This window comes from Monopterus albus, unplaced genomic scaffold, assembly GCF_001952655.1.
Source record: "Monopterus albus unplaced genomic scaffold, M_albus_1.0 scaffold66.1, whole genome shotgun sequence".
NCBI lineage: Eukaryota > Metazoa > Chordata > Actinopteri > Synbranchiformes > Synbranchidae > Monopterus > Monopterus albus.
The window spans coordinates 253,326-281,104 of NW_018127946.1; the positions used below are offsets into that span (position 1 = coordinate 253,326).

General features: G+C 39.3%; 1 protein-coding gene across 8 annotated transcripts in view; it reads right to left on the minus strand.

Annotated features, from left to right (window-relative positions):
- Window positions 1–27,779, minus strand: part of ctnnd2b (catenin (cadherin-associated protein), delta 2b) — a 231,061-nt gene that overhangs the window by 159,197 nt on the left and 44,085 nt on the right. For 6 of the 8 annotated variants that reach the window (XM_020604514.1, XM_020604508.1, XM_020604511.1 and 3 more), the window contains exon 3: window positions 4,371–4,483. In XM_020604514.1, the coding sequence (XP_020460170.1) occupies window positions 4,371–4,483 (113 nt within the window). Of the gene's footprint in view, window positions 1–4,370; window positions 4,484–8,606; window positions 8,678–8,945; window positions 9,131–27,779 lie in introns of those variants that run through there. The other 2 variants (XM_020604512.1, XM_020604513.1) reach the window with 2 other exon arrangements.

Sequence of the window (27,779 nt, forward strand, 5' to 3'; positions counted from 1 at the left end):
TGTGAAGGAGTTTTCAAAGAAGAACTAGTACAGTACAGCTAGTGTAATAGTGACATCTTTATTCAGATACAAATAATGCAAGATTTATATTCTCCATATTATACATTTATTGGGCCATCTAATGAACTTTGGATAATTGAGAAGAAATAATTAAAAAGTTGTCTGACAAAATAAAACCCTTCATAACAGGCTCAGTTTCTTCAAAGCATCTTTGTTCAAGACCAAAAACAGCTAAGCAAACTTTGTATCAAGATATTTTTCATGGTTTTTCAGTAGTAATGTTAACCTGGATGACACAAGTGGCCTAGTGTTAAAAGACCTAACTGTTACTAGACCGTATGGATGGTGAGCCTAACTAAGAAAAAGATTTAAGTAAAATCATCAAAACATACCTTCCTGAAGAAACCAAACTACTGTAATAGCCAAATTGTGCCTGGGACACGCTAACATACTTATTTTCTCTTTGTTAAACAAAAACATGAAATAATAGAAGCAAACATGCCAAACAAAAAGTTTCAAAAAAGGTATTCATTTTCTACAGCCAAGATACATTATGTATCACAATGACAAATGCCCAAAACTACAACAATTTGAAATTAATTTTTCTTCCACAAAGTTTCTGGATATTCAAGTCCTTAGCTTAATTTGCTGTGCACAGTGTCAATAAGTCTCACCATGAATGCTACCAAGACAAATGTATTGTAGCTGCTGATTAATACTGGGCCTTCACCAGGACAAGCAGTAATGAATGAAACTATTCAGAACAGTAACAATACTAATTTCCCAGAGGTAACCGAATAATAAATCCCACACTACAAACCTCCAGCATATTGTCTTGATGGACTTGATTTTTGCCAATGCATTTGTCCATTTGGTAATTACAAATAAAGTAAGTGACTGATAAAAAGCAATGGAGGACAGTGTAATCCACAACACGCACTGCTCCTCACTAAATAAAACCCCATCTAATCACATTTGCAAGAAGGCAGCTTTTTTCATTTGTATGCAGCTGGATGGTGAACTGGAAGACGTGTTTGTTTGGATTAAACACCTCTTCCATCTCCCATCTTGCTTTTGTTTTAAACAGGGCTGCTCACCAGAGCGGTGTAGTTGAAAAGCTAAATGCAAGCACTGGTTAATTAGACTCGTGAATGAATCAGATGTTGTCCATGTTCATGCTCTTTGTTGGTCCTCCCCTCAAACTGAAATGAGAATTACAACGGCGGCAGATGAGTAATTAGTTTGAAATGGATGGAATCCCCACTCGCTTAGTGAAATGAAAGAGGAGAAAAGATGATGGATTGTGAGAGAGTGTGTGTATGAGAGAAAGAGTGAGAGAGAGAAATGGAGACACAGGTTTTAATTGTGTTACATTGTCCAGAGAAGCTAGTCTAAGTGCATTACCACTATTGAGTAAGGAGTCCTGCCTTCACACTGGTACTGGTATGGAATGAATGTGTGTAGATTATGTTCTTTGGGCCCGAAGCAGAGACGAAGCTTTGGGCCAAACTTAATCAGCAGCAGATAATATGTCAGTCTTGCCACATTGTGGACAGTTTACCTCCTATCTTTACAACAAAAAAAAGGCCCTGAACAGAACAATACACTCCTGTGACAGCAGCATGTGATTGGAGTCTTTGTGAGAAGCAATTGCTGTTTTTACTAGACAATAAATAACACATTATGTTAGAAAAGATGAGGATTTGCTTCTGTGCCATGAGACCTGTGCCAGAATTCATTTAAACAACTAAAAGCTGCTTTGATCAGCCTGAAGAGTAATACTGACAGAGTTGGCACAATTGTGCTGCAAAAGAGAGCCATTTTGTTCTGTATTGCTGCATAAAAATAAAATGTGTTCTAAATTTGTGAGGAGTGTCTAAAAGTGCAAAAACAAATTTTTACTTATGACACTAATTCGGGTTATATAAAAGTCAAATTTGAAGCATTCATTATTTATATAAAAATGACCATTAGTCAGGCTGCATAATAACTAAATAAATCTAGACTCAAGGTGTCGGTCTGACATTTGATGTCTTTCAAGTGCAAATCCTTTCACAGCAAAGGAATCCATTCCTTATGCATCTCTGAGCTTGAAGGTACATATCGTTAATGTGCATTGAATAGATTCAGATCTAGATTCTTTCTTGAGGCACAGCGTGCACATACACTTAGCTTGTTTAGAGGTCTCAAGTTACCTTCCTTATTGTACTTTTCAAAAAATGACACTGGACAGAAAGGAAAACATTCATTTTAGTGATTATGAACTGCTTGTATTCTCTTCACTTCTCTGTTGCCATTTTGCATTATTTTGAAAAGCAAGAAGAGGATTAGTAAGAGCAAATAGCACCTAATATATTGTATATTCTTGCAATCAGTGATGGAAGAAGTACTCAGATCCTTTACTTAAGTAAAAGTAGCAGTGCAACAGTGTAAAAATACTCTGTTACAACTAAAAGTCCTGCATTCAAAATGTTACTTAATTTGGGTATGAAAAGTAACTAGTAACTAAAGTTGTAAAATAAATGTAATGGAGTACAAAGTACAATATTTGCCACTAAAATGCAATGAAGTCAAAGTATGAGGTCACAGAAAATGAAAATACTCAAGTAACGTACAGATACCTCAAATTTGTACATAAGTACAGTCAGTACCTGAATAAATGTACTCAGGTACTGTACAGTTATTTTCCACCACTGCCTAGAATACAGTCACTTAAAGTAAAAATGATTTAAATGTGTAAAAAGTGTAAAATCTCAATAAGTAAAAACCTGTTTATTTCTACATAGAATGGTAAAACAAAACCACAGACTGAACATTGAACAATATTAGTTAAAGGCAAAACTATTTGCAATGGCTTATTTTCATATTCACATATGACCATCCATTGTATTGCATGGTCGCAAGCCTATTCACTAACTTGCCTATTTCATAATAGGATAGCTTGGTTAATATTTTAATAATGCAAGTAATGAAATGACTGTATGTAATGTTAAAGGGTAATGGATAAATCCACAGAGTTATAAATAATCTCTGTGGTTCCACTCAGGACTAAAAATATTTTAGTGTCTTTCAGTTCATTGTTTTGCTTTTATGACTTGTAATTTTACTGTGCACCGTCTACTCAGGAGTAAACAACAGACAGAAAATTCACAGCTGCCTGGTAAATATAGGGGAACATTTAGCTAGCAAAAAGCCAGGCATTTAGTAACTTAGTCTTTGCAGCTAACAACAGTTGATGTATTCAGGACAAACCAAATCTCCTCAAACATCTCATCCATTTTCAGTGGCCAGTGTTTAGCACACCCACGTCTCTGAAAAACAGTGCACACACATCTTTCAAGAGAAAATTTTGTTAGTAGTTTCATCTTGTTGCTAAAAAGGACAAAAACCTTTGTATAAAATATCACATCCCATTTGAAGAAGCACTTAGAGAAGGTCCACTCACATATTACAGTAACCAAGTCGGACTTGGATGTTAGGCAGCTATAGAGAAATGCAAATGTCTACATGAAAGCAGTGGAATTTAGAGCTGCACCCTCGTCGTCATGGTAAACGGTGTCACTGATAGAGCTAAGGCGACTTGTAGCTGAGTATGTGAGGCCAGTATCATCCGTGCTTCCCAGGCTTTCAGAAAGCTCACTAGCCCCATTCTGACCAAGTGGAAGTGTGGGCTGGTTTTACTATATATTAGATCTTAGTTTATGGGGATGCTTTGTGAGAGTTACACAAAAGTAACTCAAAAAGTAACTAGTTACTGCCTTAGAAAGAATTATTGTAAATTATTACTTTTATGAGCAGTAAAAAGAAATATGTAATATATTCCCTTTGATGTATAAAAGAAATATGCAATATATTCCCTTTGATGTATAAAAAAAAATATGTTATACTGTATATTACCTTTGATGTATTACTACTTATTGCTGATAAAAGGCTACACAGAACACCTTTGATTATGCAGTGTTTGATTGCATTATAGCACTTCAGAATCCTCAAGGCAACGTCTCAGTGCACAAAAGGAAAAGCAGTCATACTTGTTTATGTCGTCCATATATTTATCTCGTTCATTCTGATATGGGTTATTGTAAAGAAGTACAGTAAGCATGTGGACAGAAGAGAAGAAAGACAGTCTAATGTAAGAACATCATTCATGCTGACTTCAAAAGCAAAAAAACAAAACAAAATCACAACAGCGTTTTTGAACTGTTCAATCCAGAGAGATAAATTTTGCAATTTTGAATACAAATCAAGGTGTGTATTGTATCTCTAATGTGACAAAGTAAAGCCAGTCAACAGCAGCAGCACAACTGGCACACAGCTAAAGTACAGGAGAGCGTCCTGTGGGTGTGTGACACAAACACTCGCAAACCCACCTAATGCTAGTCATGCTTCCAGTCTCAGAGCCAAGTTTGCATCTCTCCAGCTGACTGGCAACAATCTGTCGTTCGGCTTCCAGCTCACGGGTCAGACGTTCAAACTGCAACTCCTGGAGAGAAAGCGAGAGAGGGAGAGGGAAAGGGAGAGTCAAAACAACGTATGTATTTACTGACACATTTACAGTCTTCTTGAACATTATTTTGGCTCTGTTGTCACTGACAAATTTTTAATTGTTGTGAAATGGACTGTGTGGTCTGCAGTGGGAAAACAGGCCAGATATGCATCTGCCAGTATCACACTGCCAGCTATTCACTGAAAAGAGTTTGACATGTCATCACAAGCAAACACACATTTATTCATCTGTCATTAGGAATTTCATGGAACAGATGAAGTTTCAGAGTTTTGGAATCAAGAATTTTGATATTTTTTGACATATTGTGATGTGTCTGGTTCACATGTACAGTAAGCATCACTCTAAACTTTGCCTGACAAATCATCTTTCCACTCAAAGTGTATGGATTTGCTGTTACCATGTGGGGACTGATATTAAAGGAGGATGTTGTCAATCCCATAATACTAGTTAAATACATAAGCTGCACTGTAGGACCACCTGCAGAAACAATCACTATCTAGCTGGATGTCAGCACACATTCTTCAAAAATCTATTAGCCAAATCGTATTCTAGATACCTATCTCAATGTATAAATAATAATTCCAAAAGGTAATTTTCTATTTAATTTACTGAGTTGTTGAATAAGAAAGAAAGAAAGTTGTTGAATGTACAGCACTTATGCGCAAATTGAAAATGTGCATATAAGCAGGTGGACATACTAAATCTTTATTAATTTTTTTTTTCTGTGAGGCAGTTCTGGCATTATGGGTGGGCTGCAGGAGTCACTCATGTCCCATCTACTAACATGAAGGAGGTGGGATTTATGACCTATACTGCACCCAGCCACCAGGGGGTGATTGATTTGTCACGATGTGCATTGTTTTTACAGTCAATGGGCCTTCCCAGGAGAAATCAACATAATATTAGAATCATTTATTCATTTGGTTGTGATGTGTTCTATTATTATAAATCCTGAGGTTATCTCAGATGTTAGTTGTTTTTTTTTATCCTAACTTTTAAAAAAAATCCTGGCTCTGGGTAGGTAGGTAGGACTTTATTGATCCCACAATGGGGAAATTCCTATTTATGGTCAAAGTGTGTGTTCTGCTGACAATTTTATAAACTGGTTTTGAGTTCTGTGTAACTTTGTGACGGGTGTGCAGTTCTCGAGAGTTTAGAAATTTATTTGTAAAAGTCAGTGTGATTATTCACTTCAGCCAGCATCTAGCTAGCTTGATTTAAGAATTAGCAATTGTCGTTCTCTGTGGAAATGGACATAAAAAAGTGGTTCAATAACAAGAAAAGGTCACTTATTGAGGGTGGTCATTCAGCAGATAGAGCTACACTATAAGATTCAGCTACAGACAGCAGTTTTGTATTCTAATGTAAAGGGACAAGGCTAGCAACCACAGCGCAGACAAATGCAGCCACAATTGTACATTGGCTCCCACATTCCCCTCTCCTCCACCACAACGAAGGGCTGGACCCAACCCAGATCTTGCAGAATTAGGCAGTGTAATTCCACATGACCTTGGATTGGCCATATCTCAACAGGTAGTCCTGGAGAGTTTTCTAGTTTGACTGTCTGTGCTGATTCTCAGTCATCCGGGTCATAGTAAACTGAAAAAACCTTAGAAAAAATCAACTGGACTTAGATTTCTTCAATCTAGAAATCTAAGTCCAGTTGATTTTGTTCTAAGGTTTTTTCAGTTTTCTAGTTTGACTGGTCTCTGGAACAAACATACTTTTGCCAGTGCATCGGTTCACAACTATTTAAATCGACTTGAATCATGAATTAGAATTACTCTTAGTACTGTAAGCCCATAATAAGTAAATACATACAGTATATACATAAATATGTAGACTATTCTTCTTAGTTGTTTATTAATTAAATAATTAGAAACATTAACATAGATTATCTGATCTCACCCATGAAAATCAACTGCCTGGCTTGTTACTTTCCTCTGGCGTCAGGAGGGCTCTGACGCTCATTTCTATAACTGCCTAATTCACCAAACCCTGTTCACGACACAAACCAAACCTGTAAATGTCCTCTTTCAGCTTGATAAATGCTACAAGAGATGTGCTTTCACAAGATTTGGTCATTAGCCTATTCGGTGCCTTTACACTGTTATCCACTGTCTGTTGGAAGTACAAAGTACGCCACAGAGCTCAAGTCAGGCTGTCGGTAATCATTTGTGCGTGCCATTTAAGAACAAAACCTGTTTGGGTGAGTGGTTCTTGCATGAGCCCCATGGTCTTTTTGCTTAATTTATGCTGGCCGATGTGTGATGCATAGTCACTAATTAGCAGACACACGTACAAACAAACAGCTGATTATAAAAACTGGTTTGGGTGTTGCGATCATTATAGCTGATGAAGCATATTGTAAGTGATTTTACCTATTTATTAAAACAACAAACAAACAAACAAACAATACTAGATTGTGTATTGTTTCAAAATAGTGGACATGTCTATACACTAGAGCACTGATTCTAAAATCATGATTAAATCTTACATTGGTTTTCTGCTCATTTTCTAGCAGGTTTCCAGATAATTAACAGGATGGAATTATAATAAATCATGTTAGAATAGGTAATCAATTCAATCTGTGTTCTCCAGGCAGCATCTGAAGATAGAAAAGCTATTTCAAAAGATAGTCCACCTAAAATGTTTAAAAGTTTAAAATTCATAACTGTTGGTAAATGGACTGTTAGCTTACAGTAAATATTTTCTTTGGTTTGATGGTCAAATAGATTATGACACAAATGCCACAAGCACACATATAATACAAGCATTATAATTATATATTTTATAGTGTCTGTCGTCTGTCATTATTCTAAAAGAAGTAAAACACTACCATTTGATAAACCAAATGAACTAAGTTATGCTCAAACAGTATCTGTGCAAGAAAATAGCCTGTTGAATGTCTAACATTTGACACCATGCAGGCTCTACAAAGTTAGACTGACCTATTTGCACAGACATGGTCAGAGAAAAAAACTAACCTTATGATAGTTTTAACATTTGAAATGACCTTAAAACACAGTATCATATCCGAGTTAGAAAGAACATTAATGCTATTTATAGCGATTACAAAATGATCATTTTGTTAGAGAGTTGTAACAGAGAGCAGAGTGCTGCTCCGTGGGCACGGTTGCCTGAGACAGCTCGCAGCTTTCAATTATAATGATAAAATTTGAGAATGATGAATCATTAATATAATAATAATTTAACAAATCATGCTGCAAATTTCACTGTACTGCACCATCTTCTAATTTATTAATGGTGATTGAACACACATGCAGGCACACACACACGCTTCTGGGTTACATTTGACACCTGCACACGTTGGCATATGTACATGCTCAGAAACAAACACATACATACATAAATAAGTTTCTGCAGATTCACATGAGAATGTCTAACTTCCACATATAAAGTAGCTGCTGTGTCATAGTGGATATATAGACCTACTAACAGCTGCCAAATGTCACATATGTTCTGCTGTAAAATATTAAATCTAACCTCTGAATAGCTGCTGAGTGGAAAATGTTGTCACTGTTTTACACACACACAGTGTTGTGAAGTTTCTCAACATACTGTTAAACAGGGAGAGCAACATGCAGATTCTTCAGCTACAGAATAATGATACATGGATGTATTTACACTGCACTGCAGATCAAAATATAGCTGCTTGACAGAAAATATCACCTGTGCTGAGTTCTCTGTGTTTTCTGAATTTATAAGTCATTTTTAAATGGACAAAATTAAAACCCAAGTAAAGAACTGGCCTGAGATCAGTTATCACAGTTAGCATTTTTAGAGATATGAATGATTTTATTGTACAGTATATTATCCCATCACTTAAAGGATAATTTGAAAATAAAAGCTGTAATCCTCTGATGCAAACACAAACCAGTCATCTTGCTACAAAAGCTAGAACTACAAGAACTACAGTTAAGAAGCAGTGTACACATTTATTTACATCTCAAAGCACCACTGCATGCAAGAAAAACTGCATGCTTTTTCCTGTGATCTGACTTTTTGCAGTCAAATCCATCTAAACTCCCTCATCAGCTGATGTAACAAGGAAAACAGAAAAAAAAAAACAACCTACTTCAAGGCAACATCTCCACAGCAGATACAGGAAAAGATGAAAAGCTTGTGTTCTTTCTTTCTCTGAGGCTGAGAGGCTAAGCGGGCTGACTAACTAGCTGGATGGTGAGCCGTGAGAATTTGGTTGTAAGGCTTCTTGAAAACAGCCAAACAAAAGCGACTGCTCCCTCCTTTTTTCCCCCTACGGTTTCTGCTCCTTCCAATTCAGAGCTGACAGGCAGACACCTGTTACTGCAGAGGAAGAGGCAGACCATGATGGAATGTATTCTGTTATTACTGGGAGGGAAACAAATAAGAAAAGGAAAAATGACAGAGAGGAATGAAATCTCAATAAACATACCTTCACATGGACCATACTTCACAGAAAGACACAAAATCACAAAGTATCTTGCTTTTTTTTGCTCCACTCTGGTCACAACAGCACTCCTTTTCCCTCCTACAAACACTCATCTGTCCTGGGTTTGACCACAGCAAATGATAGAGAGACAGAAAGAAAGACATAGAGGGTGAGAGAGACAACAAGTGTCACTTGAGCTGGCTGCTCTGCTCCTCTCTCTGTTTCTCTCTCTCTTTGTGTTTCCCTCTTCAGGGGCCATGAAACACACACGCACACACACACACAGTGCTCACTGAGACACAAAGGTCACCATAGCAACGGCGCATTTAGAAGCCCCGTGGCATTATTTATGCAACGTTGCATCACAATGGGCCCTCCCACAGGTCGACCCTGCCAAAAAAGCCTGCCGCTCGCCAGTGAACCTCTACCTCTCTCGCTCTACCTCTCTCCCTCTCTTTCTTTCTGACCGGACCATCTGTGCCCACCCTCAATCCCTCCCTCCTTCCCCCATCCACCATCACTGAAAAGCAAGGAGGGATGGGGGGGTAGTAGAGACAGAAGGTGGAAGGGGAGCGAGTGCACTCATACACTAGAAACAGCAGACTCATTCCAACACACAAACACACACGCCTACACACACTCACAGACCATATCCACATGCCTGCACACACACACATGCACACACTGTATGTTCTGCCTCAGTGATATTCTATGGGCTGAAACACAAGATAAGGAGTGTATTGGGGCAAAAAACACATTAGTTACACAGAGCAATGGCATGTCATAACTTTTTTCAGATATTATATGCCATTACTTGCACAAATGGAGAATTTCTAGACCAACATTTAGAACAAAATATAGCTGAATATAAATGTGAAATCAGTTCATAAAATAAAATTGTCATAAAAGGCAGCAAGTTAACACAAAGTGGTTCAACTTTCATGAACCTGGACATAAGAAAGTGACCAAGAGCAAGCAGTCCTGCCAGTGCTAATGTACCAGAAAATTCAGGGTCCAAAGAAGTCCAAAATGCAATCATAAAAATATATAAATGAAATGTCATGAAAGCTTTCATATTAGCTGTGTTGCCCTATCCACTTTTATAAAACAACCTTGTTGCTTATTGTCCTGTGGAGTCTAGCTGGGTGTGTGTCAATAGCACAGACATTTTCCAATATACAGTATGTACTTCTCTGTACTTGTGTTCTTGTGGAACATCATCAGTCACAGCCAAAGTACTGTTCCAGTTCAAAGTCTGCATCCAGCCAAGTACACATCAAAAAACCAGAAGGATTCTTGCTCCATCCATTTTATCGAAGATGCCTTGGTAGGTTACTTGAGGGGATTTTGGGCAGTCAAGTATCCTAGAAAGCACTGCGTGCCAGCTATCAGGGTATGAGCCAGGCTTAAAGCTGTTGCAAATTTTGCATAATTATAATTAGTAGGCAGCTACATCTTGTGCAGAGCAGAGCAGTCTTTCAGCAAGGATGCTGATGTTCGAATTGCACATTGAGAGTACTGCATCCTCTTGTCCTCGGGAGTTTGGACTTCAAGGTATTGATATGGAAAAATGCTTCATGTCTCACATTATGTGAGATGTTATCAGTTAGCTTGCCAGCTACAGTAGCCAAGTACCTTCTCAAAAGGAAATAAATAAATATTTTTAAAAGCATTTAATTATAACACTAAACCTGCCTAGAACCTGTATCTTACAGTAGAGTTGAAACTGAATATTATTATTCTTCTATTCTTCCATATTCTTCTTCTGTTTTTGTTGGTGTGCTATGGTAGCTGGCTAGAGCTAGCAGGCATAACTGAGATTCCTCCTAATTTAAGTTATTCCTTATCCAAATTGAGGAGGATAGAGGGCAACATATGCTGATTGTGAAGTCTTTTGAGACAAAGCTGTGATTTGGGGCTACAAAAAATTGATATGCCCCAAGCATATTATTATTATTAGCATGTTACAGGTAATTCGCCAGCTTATGTAGTTAATTAACAAGCCACCAAGAAGACAGTAAAAATTATATTTATTTGTAGCACTTTCCTACTTTATAATAAAACTGAATGTCAATTTTCATTTTCCTTTTGTAATTTCAAATTTTTATGACTCCTCACCGGTAGCCAGGGGCATTGAGGCATAATGTTTTGGGCTTGTCCGTCCGTACCATTCTTGCGAACACGATACGTCTCGAATGCACTGAGGGAATTTCTTCAAATTTGGCACAAATGATCATATGGACTCAAGGATAAACCGATTAGATTTTGGTGGTCAAATATCAATGTCACCTCATGTTCATCTCATTCTTGTGAACACAATATCTCAGAAACACAAGGAAATTATGTCCAGTTGGACTCAAGGATGAATTTATTATATTTTGGTGGTCAACGGTTAAGGTCAGTAAACTCACTTCTGTCCCATACACATGAATTTGTCTGGCTGGTTGCAGCACGCAGTTTTGAAGTAGTAATTCTAGTTTTAGATTAAGTTGCAAAGGTACATAGCTAAGTAAATCCAAACAAACCTATAAAAAAGCAATTCCATCTCTTACCCAGATGCAATCTGGCTCGGAATTCAAACCCATGGCTTCCCAACAGATGCACCTAGAAGATGTATGGAAAATGTAGTCAGCCCTTGTCTACACTATCTAATTTCTTTGTCTTAGTTTTTTGCCTTCCCTTTTCTTGAATCTTCAGCTTCCCCACTCTCTGAACTTCACTAACTAAACCAATCACGACATCCCAGCAAATACATGCAGCATGCAAAGCTCCAGCCTCCAGTCATTTCTTTATTCAAATTGGACTGGCTCAGTTTACATGGCTGCAGACAGACTGAGCGCAGGTTTAATCATAGAGATAAGTGAGCCAATGGCTGAGCATTAGACAGATCAGTTTCAGGCAGGTTGAACTTCAGAGAACAGGATCTAAATAAACAGCATCTCTGAATATGTGTGTGTGGCCTTGTTTTTCTGTACTTGTAAGGACAGAAAACCTGAGAACACAATAGCTTCGTGAGGACCGGCATCACTTGTGGGGACCACATGGACATTTTTCATTGAATTTTATGAAAAAACGCAGTATAAATGTACATGTAGAGAAAGTGTTGGTTTTGGTTAAGTTGAGTGCAAAGGTTAGGCTTAGGCAAGTGGCAGTTATGGCTAAGGTTAGGGTCAGTCTCCTGGAAAGTCATGTTTAATTTAAGTAATGTAATAAGTAATGTAAATCTGTAAGGACCTAAAAAGTGACAAAAACTAGGAGCTCTGTGTGTGTGTGTGTGTGTGTCTACAGTATTCTGTATCTTTGGGATGAGACTATTTAAATTTTGGGAGGCTGATATAGTATTGATACACAATAGTCTACACCAGTAATCAGTTTTAAATGTATTGTTGTGCTGCTCAGTACTGCTCAGCCTGTGAAAACAGAGTCCCCAGCGATTATACAGTCATAGTCAAGAATATTGGCACCCCTGCATTTCTGTCAGATAACACACCACTTCTGCCAGAAAACTGTTGCAATCACAAATTATTTGGTATTTTCATGTTTATTTCTTTTGTTTGCATTGCAACAACACAAAAAATCTGACACATTTTACACAGAACTCCAAAAATGGACTGGACAAAATTATTGACACCTTTTCAAAATCATTAGAAATAATTGTATTTCAAGCATGTGACGCTCCTTTGATTTATAATGAAACTCACCTGTAGCAATCATCAGGTGCTGGCAACATAGAAATCACACTTGGAACCAGTTAAAATGGAGAAAAGTTGACTCAACATTTGTGTCGTGTGGACCACAACGAGCATGGAGAAAAGAAAGATGAGCAAAGAAGTGTGAGGATTTAAGAACCACCATAGTGGAAAAGCCTGGACAATCTCAAGGCTACAAGTCCATCTCCAGAGATCTGGTTGTTCCTATGTCCACTGTGCACAACATTGTCGAGACGTTTACAGCTCATGGCGCTGTGGCTAATCTCTCTGGATGTGGACGAAAGAGAAAAATAGACATACTGCAACGAAGGATTGTTCCAGTGGTGGATAAAAAACCTCGATCAGCTTCCAAACAAATTCAAGCTGACCTACAGGCACAGGGTGCAACAGTGTCAGCTCACACTATCCATCACAATCTGAATGACAAGGGTAGGAAACCCAGGGGGGCCCACTGCTGACACAGAGACATAAAAAGGCCAGATTGGAGTTTGCCAAAACGTACATGAGGAATCCACAATCCTTCTGGTAGAATGTCCTGTGAACAGATAAGACTAAAATAGAGCTTTTTGGTTGAGCACATCATTCTGCTGTTTTCAGAAAATGAAATGAGGAAAAGAACATTGTCCCTATGGTCAAACACAATGGAGGTTTACTGATGTTTTGGGGTTGCTTTGCTGCTTCAGACACTGGATGTCTTGACTGTGTATGGCTTTATGAAATCTGAAGACTACTAATGAATTCTGGGGCACAATGTAGGGCCCAGTGTCAGAAAGTTTGGTCTTCGTCAGAGGTCATAGGTCTTACAGTAGGACAACGACCCAAAGCCCACTTCATAAGCACCAGAAATGGTTTCAGACAATGAGCTGGAGAGTTATGAAGTGGCCAGCAATGACCCCAGATCTAAATCCCATAGAGCACCTGTGGAGAGATCTCAAAACAAGAGTTTGGAATAGGAACCCTTTAAATCTGAGAGACCTGGAGCAGCTGGCAAAAGAAGAGTGGTCCAAAACTCCAGTAGAGGTGGAAGAAACTCACTGATGGCTATGACTAATTTCAGTTATTTTGTCCAAAGGGTGTGCTACCAAATATTAAGCTGGGGGTGTCAATAATTCTGTAGAGGCCATTTTTGGTGTTCTGTGTGGAATGTATCAGATTTGGCTTTTTTCTCCAAAGAATATGGGACTGCATTAATTTTTTTGGGAGAAGTAGTGCATTATCTGCAGGGGCACCAAAAATTTTGACCATGACTGTTTAATCAGTTTTCATACTGTATACTGTATGCATGTTGCAGCACTGTCGCCTCACAGCAAAAAGCCTCTTGTGTTGGCACCTCACAGCTGCCCAGGGCTTTTTTGTGTAGAGTCTGCATGTTCTCTGCATGCCTGTGTGGGTTTGTTTAACTGGTGATTCAAAACTAGCCATAGGTGGTAAATGGGCTTATACTTATACGTATAGTGCTTTTATATGCACTGCAGCATACACAAAGCACTTTCACACTATTTGCCCATTCACCCATTCACATACACTCACACACCAGTGATATCACCAGGAGCAACTTGGGGTTCGGTGTCTTGCTTAAAGAGCCCATGGCATGCTCATTTCCAGCCATTTAATGTTTAATCTTGCGTACCTCTAGATTTGCTTTGCACCCATCATAACTCCAAATAGTCTGTAATTATTTCAGAAAGATAAAACCTGTGTCGAAATATGTTTCCCCACCGAGATGCTTTTCCCCTAGCCTGAATCCTAACATTGTCGTAACCACAACCACTGAGGGGGTCGCAACATGACACCGAATTTTGAACAGGGGAAGCACATCTTGACGGGGGAACACTTTTCAATACAAGACTGGCCAGGAGCCCAGGACAATGCATTAAAAAACATTGACAAATAAGCTACATTTTTGACAGTGACAGTACCTCAAATCCTACCTGACATGTTTGAGCCAGAGTCTGAAAGTGGACAACACGATGACCCTCAACAGCATTAATTAATTTGAATTTTTTTTTTTAAGTTTAGTTTAGTTTATTTCAAGCATGTAAAAAATAAAATAGCATTACAGAAATAAAATTGTGAGAAAAAAAACAACAGAAAAAGGTAGTGCATATACAATAAAAGAAGAAAGAACTAATAACAATATAAAGACAAAATAGTATACAATTCAGTCAATTTCTCCTCCATAGATAGGTAAATAATGGTATATGTACCAATGAAAAGAGATTTGTAACACTCTAAACAAAGCGGGTGATTGAGGAACCCCATATTATAACTGGCGTATTGCAGACATAGTAACTTCTCCAACCTTACAACAATTCTCTACAGAAACAGAACACATTAACAGACATGCAACATGTGTAGTGTTTCATAAACTTACCATAGTGGAAACATCACTCCCTTTCAAGTAGCTCCAAGGTCAGTAAATCCAACCTGTGTTTGCCTCATCTTCCCCCACATGACTATATACATTCCCATAGTAGAAACTCCAACAGGTAGCATAGCTCCAACAATAACATCATGGATTGTTAGTATCCTCTTGCCAACCCACAACACATCATGTGCAACATACACACCAACCTCAAAGAGTCAATACAAACAGTGCTCCAGTGTTGATGAGCTGATCATTCACCACCCCAGGGTGCTTCACTGGCCGGCTGCTTGTAGGTTAGACCCAGTAAGGTAAAACAACAAATCCCTGTACAGGAACATTCTTGGACATACAGTAACCTTAGGTCCTGTATTTTTCTCCACATCGTCTGGTCACAGTGCAGCAGGGGAGAAAATATATCCACCAAACCGCATGCAGTCAAAAAAATTCCACTTTTAGAGTGGCACCAGTGGATTTAATGCAATTTCACATGAACACGCAACTGCCTGGAGAATATGACCATTCAAGGAAATCTGTAAAATACAGTATCACATAAGACTTTATACTGGTGGAAAAAAAGTCTCACTGGCAAGAGTTTGCCAGACTTGTATAAACCAAGTTGCTTCTGCACAGAAGTACTAGAACATATATACACCTCATTTTCTGTTGCTTTAGGTCATGTCTAAGATGATAATTCACCATTGTAACATTGTAGATAAGTCAGAAATCAAGGAAGAGCATGCCATGGGCTCTTTAAGGACACTCTGACATGTAGAATGAACTGAACTGAACAACAAACCTTTTGATTAGGAGACAACCAGTCTACCATTTGTGTCAACCTGTCCAGGATGTACCCTGCTTCTCACCCAGTGTCAGTTGGGATTGGCCATGGTTCCATGGTTTGTGTGCCCCTCAAGGGACCACCAGCTTTTCTTAAATACAAGTAATGGGGGGCTCTGAGGAACAAAGGTTGGAAACCACTGCTTTACAGCCTAAGCAGCATAGACACTAAAGGGATGGCTGGCTGCATGCTTGATCCAGTTCAAAACAGATCTTCATTTATTTTCAAATGGTATTAAAATTATTTGACCTGACTTGAAAATGTCATGTATTCCATCACAATGATGACTCAACATTTCATCATTTTTTTGAGCTAATGCACTTTAAAGGAGTATTCTATCAGTGTTGCACTTCCATTAAATTAGGGGACTCACAAAAAAAAAATAAATGTAAACAATCAGTGCAGTAGAGGCTGTGATACTGTGACTTTTACTCTCTAGAGTGAGTCAAGGTCTAAAATCCCCATTGTGCAACACAGCCTTTCTGTTATAAACTTGAAGTCACTAAACCGAAACAAACCTGACAATTTCAGTGTAGATTACACTGTCAGACTTGGCAAAAATACTCTTGAGCTAGAGAAGACTGTTTTCACAACCTGAAAGGTGGCCTACTCCCCATGGCAAATAAACTGACATTTATGTCTAAAACGGTTGAGTTTCTTTTTGGCTGAAACAATATTATCTACAGTTGATTGATTACACAAGTCAGGAAAGTTTTAAATGATTGTCATATTGTGTTAAAATGAATGGACACCAATTAGTAACACCATTAGTTACTGTTAGTATCAATGGGGTAACAGGTGAAATAATACAGTCTTAAAATGCTATAAGGGTTTAGAATAGACAGTAGCACTCCTCAACCGCAACATATTAAGGGAAAGAAACACTCACTGGCTGATATCAACCTAACATACTGGTGTAGATGCTCCGAAGCACCGACCTCAGGTGAGCAGGCTGACCCCAGGACAGCAATCCGGAGATGGAGACACAAGCGTGGCAAGAGGGGAAGGGCTCAATGCTACGCTAAAAGCTTGCGCTAGCCGACCACCGTTACCCAGCCTCTTGCTAGCTAACGTGCTGTTTCTGGAAAACAAACTGGGTGAGATAGGAGCCAGGATAACAACACAGCTGTAAATAAGTGTGTTTTTGGCTGGAGTATACAGTATATAGCCCCAAGAGCTAATTCCATGGCGGCTCGCAGCAAATTCCATGATGTCATCAACGCGTTAGAGACAGCTCATCCCGATGCTGTTTATCGCTACAGGCGACTTTAATCAGTGCAATCTACAGACTGTATTCCGCAAATATTACCAACATGCGGACATTCCCACCCGGGATAAGAACATACTGGATCATGTTTACAGTAACATACATGGTGCATACAGGGCTGCACCCCACCCCCACTTCAGACAAGTCAGGAGGTTTCTCAACCAGAAGTCCTGGATAAACAGTCAGGTACGCCACATGCTGCGTGCTTGCTCTCTTGCATTCAGATCAGGTAAGATGGAGTACAAAGCTGCAAAGTACAGACTGAGGAAAGCCATCACAGCAGCCAAGAGGCAGTATAGAGAGAAGCTGAACAGCTTCTATTCTACTGCTGACTCCGGATGGATGTGGCAAGGCCTGCAGCACATCCAGACTACAGGACCACCACCAGTGTCATCAGCTCCACAGACAGCCTGCCGGGTGACCTCAACACCTTCTACACTCGATTTGAGACCTCTAGCCACAGCACAGAGAGGAGGTACACACACACCACCCAACCCCCCACCTCCCCTCCACTAACTGTCTCACCAGGCCAGATACACACAGTCATGAGGAAGATCGACCCCCACAAAGCAGAAGGACCAGACAACATCCCTGGGTGGTCTCTGAGAACCTCCCCTCACGAACTGGCTGATGTTCTCGCCTCCATCTTCAACCTTTACCTCAGCCAGTGCATCGTTCCCTCCTGCTTTAAGACCACAACCATCGTCCCCCTTCCCAAGAAGAGCCCGGTCACCTGCCTGAATGACTACAGGCCAGTGGCACTCACCCCAATCATTATGAAGTGTTTTGAGAGAGCAGCTTCAAATACTTTGGCGTCCACATCAGTGAGGACCTCACCTGGACGCATAACACCCCACACCTGGTCAAGAAGGCTCAACAGCGGTTGTACTTCCTGAGGAGGCTGAGGAGGTTTGGCATGTCACCTAGGATCCTTTGCAACTTCTACAACTGCATCATTGAGAGCATCTTGACCAGCTACATCACTGTCTGGTATGGCAGCACTACCTTGCGTGTATGGCAGCACTACTGTTATGGACCGCAAGCGCCTGCAGAGAGTGGTAAAGACTGCGGAGAAGATCACCAGGACTCCTCTGTCCTCTCTGCAAAGCATTTACCACCGCAGGGTGCGTAGGAAAGCCGCCTCCATCCTCAAGGACCCCACTCACCCCCAGCACGGACCGTTCAAACCCCTGCCCTCTGGTCAGGTGCTCATAAGTGTGAAATGCAGGACTTCTAGACTAAAGAACTCTTTCTTTCCCTCTGCCATCAGACTCCTAAACAGCTGACAGGAGTTTATTACCAGGAAATACGTTATGTTATGATGCACTGATGACCTGTACTGTTTACATTCTCAGTTTGCACATGCATAATTGCACATTCACTGTTGACTATTGCAGATACAGCTCCCATTTAGCATACATTCTCTTAACATATTCTTATACATTTTTATTATATCCCTTTCCTTTTCTGCTTTAAAGTGCCTTAGATTTTGTGTTACTTATTTATCTACTTTATACTTTGTATATATTTGTATTTTGTGGCATTCATGTGGACGGCAAAGTAAGAATTTCACTGTACAGGGAAACGCGTTTCCGTACTGTGCATATGACAAATAAACACTTTGACTTTGACTTTGACTACATGCATGTGTGTTTGTAAGCATGGGTGGAGCCAGAGGGTGGACAGGGGTGGCCACCCCCAGAATTTGTTTGGCCACCCCTGCCAGTGTCAAAATGTGATGCTTGTCAGTATTAATGAATGAAAAGTTAAAAACAATGACAAATTGTTGCCTTAAATATAACAAACATTTTTCTGGTGCTTTATTATTGATATTGGTCAAATTATTATTGTTTTCTCTATGTTATGCGTGAAGCATGATATTACATTCAAATCCCCCATTGTGCTGTTGTGGAGTACTTGGAATGATTCGTCTCCGTGGCAATGGAACCACTGTGCAACAGCAATGCCCCTGGCTGGGAATAAAGTCAATAAGCAACATAACCAAAGTTAGCTAAACAAAGTACAATGTGTGTCTCATTTTTCCACATGAAAAACAATTTGAGTTTTAATCTGTCTGTCAATTTTGACTGTTCCTGTTAGGAGTCACCACAGTGAATCATCACACTGAGGATTCACATGTTGAAATTTGGCACGTTTTACACCAGATGCCCTTCCTGATGCAACCCTGAATCAAGCCCAGGCCACAGCAGCAAGAGCGCTGAATCTGAACTTCAGTGATTGAAAAGATGTATACAGAGAGATTTAGCACTCTTTGAATACCAAAACAATTTAAATGCTCATCCCAAACCAGACAGTTCTGTCTTGTTTTCTGATAACTGCAGCTGGAGATCCAGGGTTTAGTTCTTGTCCTCAACACAGTCTATGTTTTCAACACCATCACCTCCTCCCTTTCATGCACCAGCCTCGGCTGACCAGATGTCTTTCTGTGTGGAGTTTGCATGTATACCGGCATGGGTTCTCTTTGGGTACTCCAGCTTCCTCTCACAGTCCAAAGACATGCAGTTTAGGTTGACTGCTGACTCTAAATTGCCTGTAGGAGTGAGTGTGGGTGTGTGTGGTTGTTTGTCTCAAAGTGTCAGCCCTGTGATAGCCCGGCAACCTATTCAAGGTGTACCCCACCACTTGCCCAGTGTCAGCTGGGATTGGCTCCAGCCCCCTGTGACCCTCTTCAGGATAAGCGGTATAGATGATGGATGGATTGATGCAAAGCTATAGCAAACCTTTAAATTGAGATTAAATTACAGTTATGCTGAAGAGTAATCAATAGACTTTGGCTTAGCTGATGATAACAGCTAGAATTCAGAGGTGTGGAATCACAACACGTTTTCATTCCCAGGGCCTCAAACACTGGTGTTTTGTCAAGTACCTTTTACATCTCATACTTGAGGTTTTCATTACAGAAAAGCATTAGCCTACATACATGAGTACACAAAAACAATATAGTTATGTTTTCACACAAAAACCATGTGGTTAGGTTTAGGAAAATATTGTGCCTTAGATTAAAATACTTGTTGATTAAAAAAAAAATCATCATTTTGTTAACTGTATGATTCATGTTGAGGCCATTTTATTAAAAGATTTGTATAATTTTGTGGACACATTATGAAAAAATTTGACCACTGCATTCATCATACATCTATATATATATTCAAATAAGATAAAATTACAATAAATCACTGCTCTGTGTCTGTGGGACAAGAGGTAGAAAAAGTGTGGAAACTAGGACTAATAGGAGGAAATCCTGTCTGGCTTGCTAATGCATAAGTTGAAATCCTGGCTCAGGCTACATTGCTGCATCTGCATCTTTCTCCATTCACCTGTAATAAAACAATCAACATCTAGCACTAAACCTCTGCTCATCAGATATGAAGTGTGGCCCTTTTTTCACTGCTAAGCTCTCTGTATAATAAACCTAGCAGAGCTGAATATGTTAGTGTGGAACACTGGACTGAAGCAAAGCGCCCACACACACACACACACACACACACACACACACACACACACACACACACACACACACACAAAACACAGTTTCATTTGCCTGTCAATCTCCAATAACCCATTTTTTACCATCTCCAGGTAGTAGATGGAAAGTTGACAATGAAATTGAGCTGCCAAATGGAAGAGCCCTATGGAGGCCTACCCACAATGCTCTGCTCTGCCTTCTGTCACTACTTTCAGTTCAGCTCAGACACTTTGAAACTGGCAAAAAAACACACATCTATGAAAACATATACAGTATGTCTTTCAAATGCACATGTACCATTATGTTTCAACAGCTACAGTTGGGAAATAGCTTAACCACCCTAATTACACATTGCAATCGCATTGCAGTCACTCTGCATCTACAGTATTTGTTGTTGTTTTGTGTCTTTTGCAAGTCATTTGATTGGCTTTCTAATAAGAAATGTTTAATTGTCACTTCAAACAGCAGCTCTGGCTCAGGGGCCCTAATCAGTAATTCCTCCATTACTATATGTAGCCATCAAGTGCACATTTATGACTCTTTTTACAAGATTTTCACTTAAAAGTGAGCTGGATGGAATTATGTTAGGTTTTAAAATCTGCCAGCCATAGTTCATTGCAGTTGGCAGAAAAGATGATGGCGTGGTAGAAATTGAAAGTCTCACTTTGTGTACAACTGTCTTAATGAAGGATCTGTTGTTTCCAATATTACCAAGAACTTTTATGGCAAATCTGCCACCTTTATATTGTAAACTGTGCTGTACAAGAACAGAAAGCTTGACAGAGATAGAAAACCTAACTAAAGCAGTTGGGCCTTTATGTGTGGCCTCAGTACAAGTCTTACTTCAGCTGGAAATCAAAAAGCATAAAAAATGTTCTCAAATGCCAACAGTTTTTCAGAGTTAATAAGGGTAAAAAGACAATGCCCAGAATACCTTCAAAAATCCTTCCCCACCATCCTTATCCCTAAAGTGCCCAGCTTTTCCTTTTCTGTATGCCCTGTTGCATAAGAAGTAAAACAAAATAAATATTCAATCCACTTTAAAACTACGTCCTATGAATAGCTAACTGTGTTGTGAACTTTGAAGAGGACTATATTTGGCAATTCAATGAGTTAGCTGAAGCTAAACAAATCTTAACAAATCCTTTCTAAATAAGAAAGGAGGCAGAGAGGGGGAGGAAAGGCTGATATCATCTACTATTGCAGGGCTGCTGTTATAACATCATTAAAAGAACCTCTTGACTCATCAAGTGACTGCAGTTTACATAAGGCAGCTTTTTTTAAATTATCATTTAGTATATCATAACACCAATCATAAATGTAATGATTTTAAATATTTGCACCTTAAAACTAAAACCAGATTAAGCCAACCAGATTACTGTCATCAAATGTGCAATGTGCAACACTGGTAACATATAAATATTTTTCATTATAATGCAATAAAAAGTTAAAGAACTGAGTTTAATTAGTTGCAGAGGAAATAAAGGTATAACTTCAATTAACTCAACCTAAATTGCTTTTAATTCAAGGAGAAGCTGTTTTTTACTGCAGTGCCAATTGAAGTGAGCAGTTTCACAAAGCACCATGATTCACATTAATTATCCTGGGCTGAGAGGCTGTTAAAATACCACACAGGAAAGTGTGTGTAGCAGATTTTCTGTTTTTTTTTTTTTTTTTTTTGCTATTGGTTGCCTCCTTTTCGTTCTGCATTTTTCTCCTTTTAAATTCCCTTATTTTCATTAACTGCCCTTTTGGATCCTTCAGTGCATTCCTGTGTTTTCTTCTTGAATACTGCAGCAAACACATCTTTTTTCTATGTGATGTTATGTTGTGACTCTACTGTGGCTTATAAAATCACAGCTGGGAGGTCATGTTCCAGCATGATGGAAATGGAGGTTGTTGTAGTAGTAATTTAATGCACTTTGAACACATGGATTCTCTCTATAATGAGGAATCCAGTTTGTTTTTAGCTTCATTGTTTTTATGCTTGAAAACTTTAATTGTATATCAGGTTTGGGTGATTGCAGTCATGTAATTGTCAAATATAACTATGGTAGTAGTGAGCACTGAAAATCGTATTAGGGGATATTTACCAAGTAAATTATCATCAAGGGAGCATTTCATATCACTGCAATCTTTTCATTTTGCAGGGTATTTCCCAAGAATAAATAGTGTACATAAATGAGACTAGCTGCAGTTCATTTGATTTGCATGTGCCCTCCATATAGTGCTGGGCTGTTCAGGATATGTTGTCTGTATCTGGAAAGCAATGGAGCACACAATAATTTGTCTTCTACAGCAGATCGTGGAAATTGGTTTGAGGAGATTATTGACTAGATATTGATTTTAAAAATCTACAGGCTAATACGTTTTCAGTTGGTTGCTTCAGTGACATCTCAAAAGACTGGACCAAGCCTGATAATCAAGATAAACGGCAATTTTGTTTTTGACATGTTGATGCAGGGGCCTGGAAAACAGGCAAATCCACATTTAACCATTTAAAGTCAGGACATAAACATATTAAAGCAGAAGGACTTTGCATAGTGTCCATGCTGAATGGAGTTCTCCTGTAGAATGATATTTATAGTATACTGTAAATATATTGTTTGAATGTCACTTTCGGTTTTTTCCCGTTTAGGGGTCGCCACAGCGAATCGTCACACCGACGACTCGATTGTTGACATTTGGCAAGTGTTTTACGCCGGATGCCCTTCCTGACGCAACCCTGATTCGAACCCGGGGCGCTGCAGCAGTGAAAGTGCTGTGCCTTAACCACTAGACTACCAGGGAAGGCTACTGTAAATATACTGTTTACTATATATTTTTCTTATTTTGATATCACAACAAGACCGACAATGCATTAGTCTGCCTCTCTGTATAAATAGGATAAATATATACTGCAAATACTTATAAACAAATCACAGATATATGTTGTAGCTTTATTTTTAAATGAGATTATGAGTCAACTGCCCTGCAACTGACTTTGTACTGAGCTAAATACTAATTAGCATTCTCACAGTGACAATGCTGATGTCCACAGATGTTTTAGTGCTTTTAGATCTCACAGGAGCCTTTGACACCGTGGACCATACAGTCCTCATATCCCGCCTTGAACATTGCATCGGCTTGCGTGGTGCTGTGCTTAAATGGTTTATTTCTTTTATGACCAATAGGACCTTTCCAGTTATGATGAATGACTCTACCTCTGTAATAGCCCCTCTCTCGTCAGGTGTTCCCCAAGGTTCAATCCTGCTGCTGTTGAGTAAAATTGTTAACAAAATAATACATTAAAATTAGGTTTAATATTAGACTGAATTAAGAACTTAGTAAGTAGAAGATTGACACTATGGTTGTTGATTAACTTGTTTGTTTACTTTGTGTGCGTATGATTATTCTATCATATTAAGAAAATGAATAGTTAGGATTTAGTTTAGAGCACCCATAAGTTTGCTTACTTATATGTTATAATTATGTTTACATAGTTAGTTGAGTATATCATTCTATGTGTTCATTGAATTCTTGGCCAGTATTTACTGTGTTAGCCAACTGGAGCACTGTTTAACATCAAGGGGGACTGGTTCACTAAAACATTGACTCTCCTGAGGTTTACAGCTTTGGCAAAGAGTGTCCACAGTGAATTTATTATCACCACCTGGCTGAAGAGGCCAGGGAATTTGGGGTCATTGGGACAGCAAGGGTAATAAACAAGAGATTAGATCTAAAAGCCAGCAAGAGGAAGACAACTTTAAAGGCAGGACAGTATACAGACACACACAGGCAAGACAGTTTAATTAGCTAAACGGAAAGCCATGCCTCATATAGTTGGAAACAAAGAGGTGAGTGTAGGAATTTAGACAGAGTAGGATTTCCTCCCTCTTTAGGAAGCTGCTTTTCCCATTGGAGCAGGAAGGATGCAGAAGGGGGACGGATGGATAGATGGACCAATGGAGCAACCCGAGAGGACCAGACCAGCCTACAATTGCACATTTCAAATTGTATAAGTAACTGGGTTTCAGGAGGGTAGGCGTTCCTTCTCGTCCTGAAGACGAATTGAACGGTTGTGCTGTTGAGGTTAGGGCTTCAGATAGAGATGGAACCCAGAGCTCTGTAAATTGCTTTATTCGATAGTCTGTTTAGTTATGATAATAAATGTTTGAAAATTGATATTCGATTCCGATTATTCTTCATAAAAGAACACGCAGGACAGTGAAAGTCCGACAGTGCCTATTCTTTTCTTATTATATATGTTACCATTAGGCTCAATTATTTCTAAGCATAACATTCGTTTCCATTTTTATGCTGATGATGTGCAGATTTACTTGCCATTGATGCAGAGTGATGCTAATGTGGGAAATTCACAAGCTGCCCAGCTGCAACATTAAATAGGATGTTCACAATAATGCATCAATAATTATAATCCAATAATGTGCTATGCATTAATGTGAAATGTTCTTTACTTTTGGTACTTTAAGTATACAGTGCCTTGCGAAAGTATTCGGCCCCCTTGAACTTTGCGACCTTTTGCCACATTACAGGCTTCAAACATAAAGATATAAAACTGTAATTTTTTGTGAAGAATCAACAAGTGGGACACAATCATGAAGTGGAACGAAATTTATTGGATATTTCAAACTTTTTTAACAAATAAAAAACTGAAAAATTGGGCGTGCAAAATTATTCAGCCCCTTTACTTTCAGTGCAGCAAACTCTCTCCAGAAGTTCAGTGAGGATCTCTGAATGATCCAATGTTGACCTAAATGACTAATGATGATAAATAGAATCCACCTGTGTGTAATCAAGTCTCCGTATAAATGCACCTGCACTGTGATAGTCTCAGAGGTCTGTTTAAAGCGCAGAGAGCATCATGAAGAACAAGGAACACACCAGGCAGGTCCGAGATACTGTTGTGGAGAAGTTTAAAGCCGGATTTGGATACAAAAAGATTTCCCAAGCTTTAAACATCCCAAGGAGCACTGTGCAAGCGATAATATTGAAATGGAAGGAGTATCAGACCACTGCAAATCTACCAAGACCTGGCCGTCCCTCTAAACTTTCAGCTCATACAAGGAGAAGACTGATCAGAGATGCAGCCAAGAGGCCCATGATCACTCTGGATGAACTGCAGAGATCTACAGCTGAGGTGGGAGACTCTGTCCATAGGACAACAATCAGTCGTATACTGCACAAATCTGGCCTTTATGGAAGAGTGGCAAGAAGAAAGCCATTTCTTAAAGATATCCATAAAAAGTGTCGTTTAAAGTTTGCCACAAGCCACCTGGGAGACACACCAAACATGTGGAAGAAGGTGCTCTGGTCAGATGAAACCAAAATCGAACTTTTTGGCAACAATGCAAAATGTTATGTTTGGCGTAAAAGCAACACAGCTCATCACCTTGAACACACCATCCCCACTGTCAAACATGGTGGTGGCAGCATCCTGGTTTGGGCCTGCTTTTCTTCAGCAGGGGCAGGGAAGATGGTTAAAATTGATGGGAAGATGGATGGAGCCAAATACAGGACCATTCTGGAAGGAAACCTGATGGAGTCTGCAACAGACCTGAGACTGGGACGGAGATTTGTCTTCCAACAAGACAATGATCCAAAACATAAAGCAAAATCTACAATGGAATGGTTCACAAATAAACATATCCAGGTGTTAGAATGGCCAAGTCAAAGTCCAGACCTGAATCCAATTGAGAATCTGTGGAAAGAACTGAAAACTGCTGTTCACAAACGCTCTCTATCCAACCTCACTGAGCTCGAGCTGTTTTGCAAGGAGGAATGGGCAAAAATTTCCGTCTCTCGATGTGCAAAACTGATAGAGACATACCCCAAGTGACTTACAGCTGTAATCGCAGCAAAAGGTGGCGCTACAAAGTATTAACTTAAGGGGGCTGAATAATTTTGCACGCCCAATTTTTCAGTTTTTTATTTGTTAAAAAAGTTTGACATATCCAATAAATTTCGTTCCACTTCATGATTGTGTCCCACTTGTTGTTGATTCTTCACAAAAAATTACAGTTTTATATCTTTATGTTTGAAGCCTGAAATGTGGCAAAAGGTCGCAAAGTTCAAGGGGGCCGAATACTTTCGCAAGGCACTGTATTTGTTATGGTTTAGTCCCCCTCACCAGGAGGGTGAGGGAGAACTAAGGAAGGACTTAAGAGTGCTGACCCAGGTGCTAGTAAAAAACAAGTGGTTTATTGGTGGGGATCACAAAAAGGAACAGAGTCAATGAATACATACAACCAGGGCTGGGCAAGGACGGCTGAGGAGACCAGGACAACCAGGGGAGTAGACAGGCTAACAGCAGGAACCAGGAGAGTAGGAGGATGAGGACGGAGAGGTGAAAAATAAGAGACTGGCGAACAACCAAAGAAATCGACATCACAGGACCTGTCAGCGTTGAAATCTAATTACGCACCACTAAACTTATGGAAACAAAACATACAAAGAGATCCACAGCACAGGAACTGTCAGCGTGGACTTCTATAAACGTATAACACAAAACAACATAACCAACGTACAAAATGAAATCCACAGCACAGGAACTGTCAGGCCAGAAATCAAAATGATGTATCAATACACGTATTTTGGTGTAAGTTCTGTTAATGCTCCGGCGAAGACGGAGCATCTGCCAGAGGTATATATAAGGAGGAAGGTAATCATAGGGATGCACCCCAGCTGTGCGCACCGACAAACGAGTCGCTAATTACCGAATGCAACACAGTTGCGGTGCAGATCCTGCAGGTCAAGAGAGCAGAGGAGAGAAAGGCGAAAGACAGGCAGGTCACGCCGGTCATGCTAATACTTTTGCACTTTTACTTTAAGTAGCACTTTGAATGCAGGACACTTTTCCATTTAAGTATTTTTACACTGTGGTATTACTACTGTTACTTACTGCAAATAAAGAATCTGAGTACTTCTCCCACTAGTGTAGGTCATCATGAATGTCACAGAAATCCACGTTATAGCAGCTGAGTTATCTCACTCAACAGGTGTACAGTGGACCATGAATGATTACAAAATATCATAGCTAACATTAAATAAATGAGATTTGATAGATACACTGCCGATTTTTCAAGTTTTCCCACTTACAAAGAATGGACAGATCTGTAATTTTCATCGTAGGTACACCTCAACTGTGAGACAGAATCTACAAAAAAA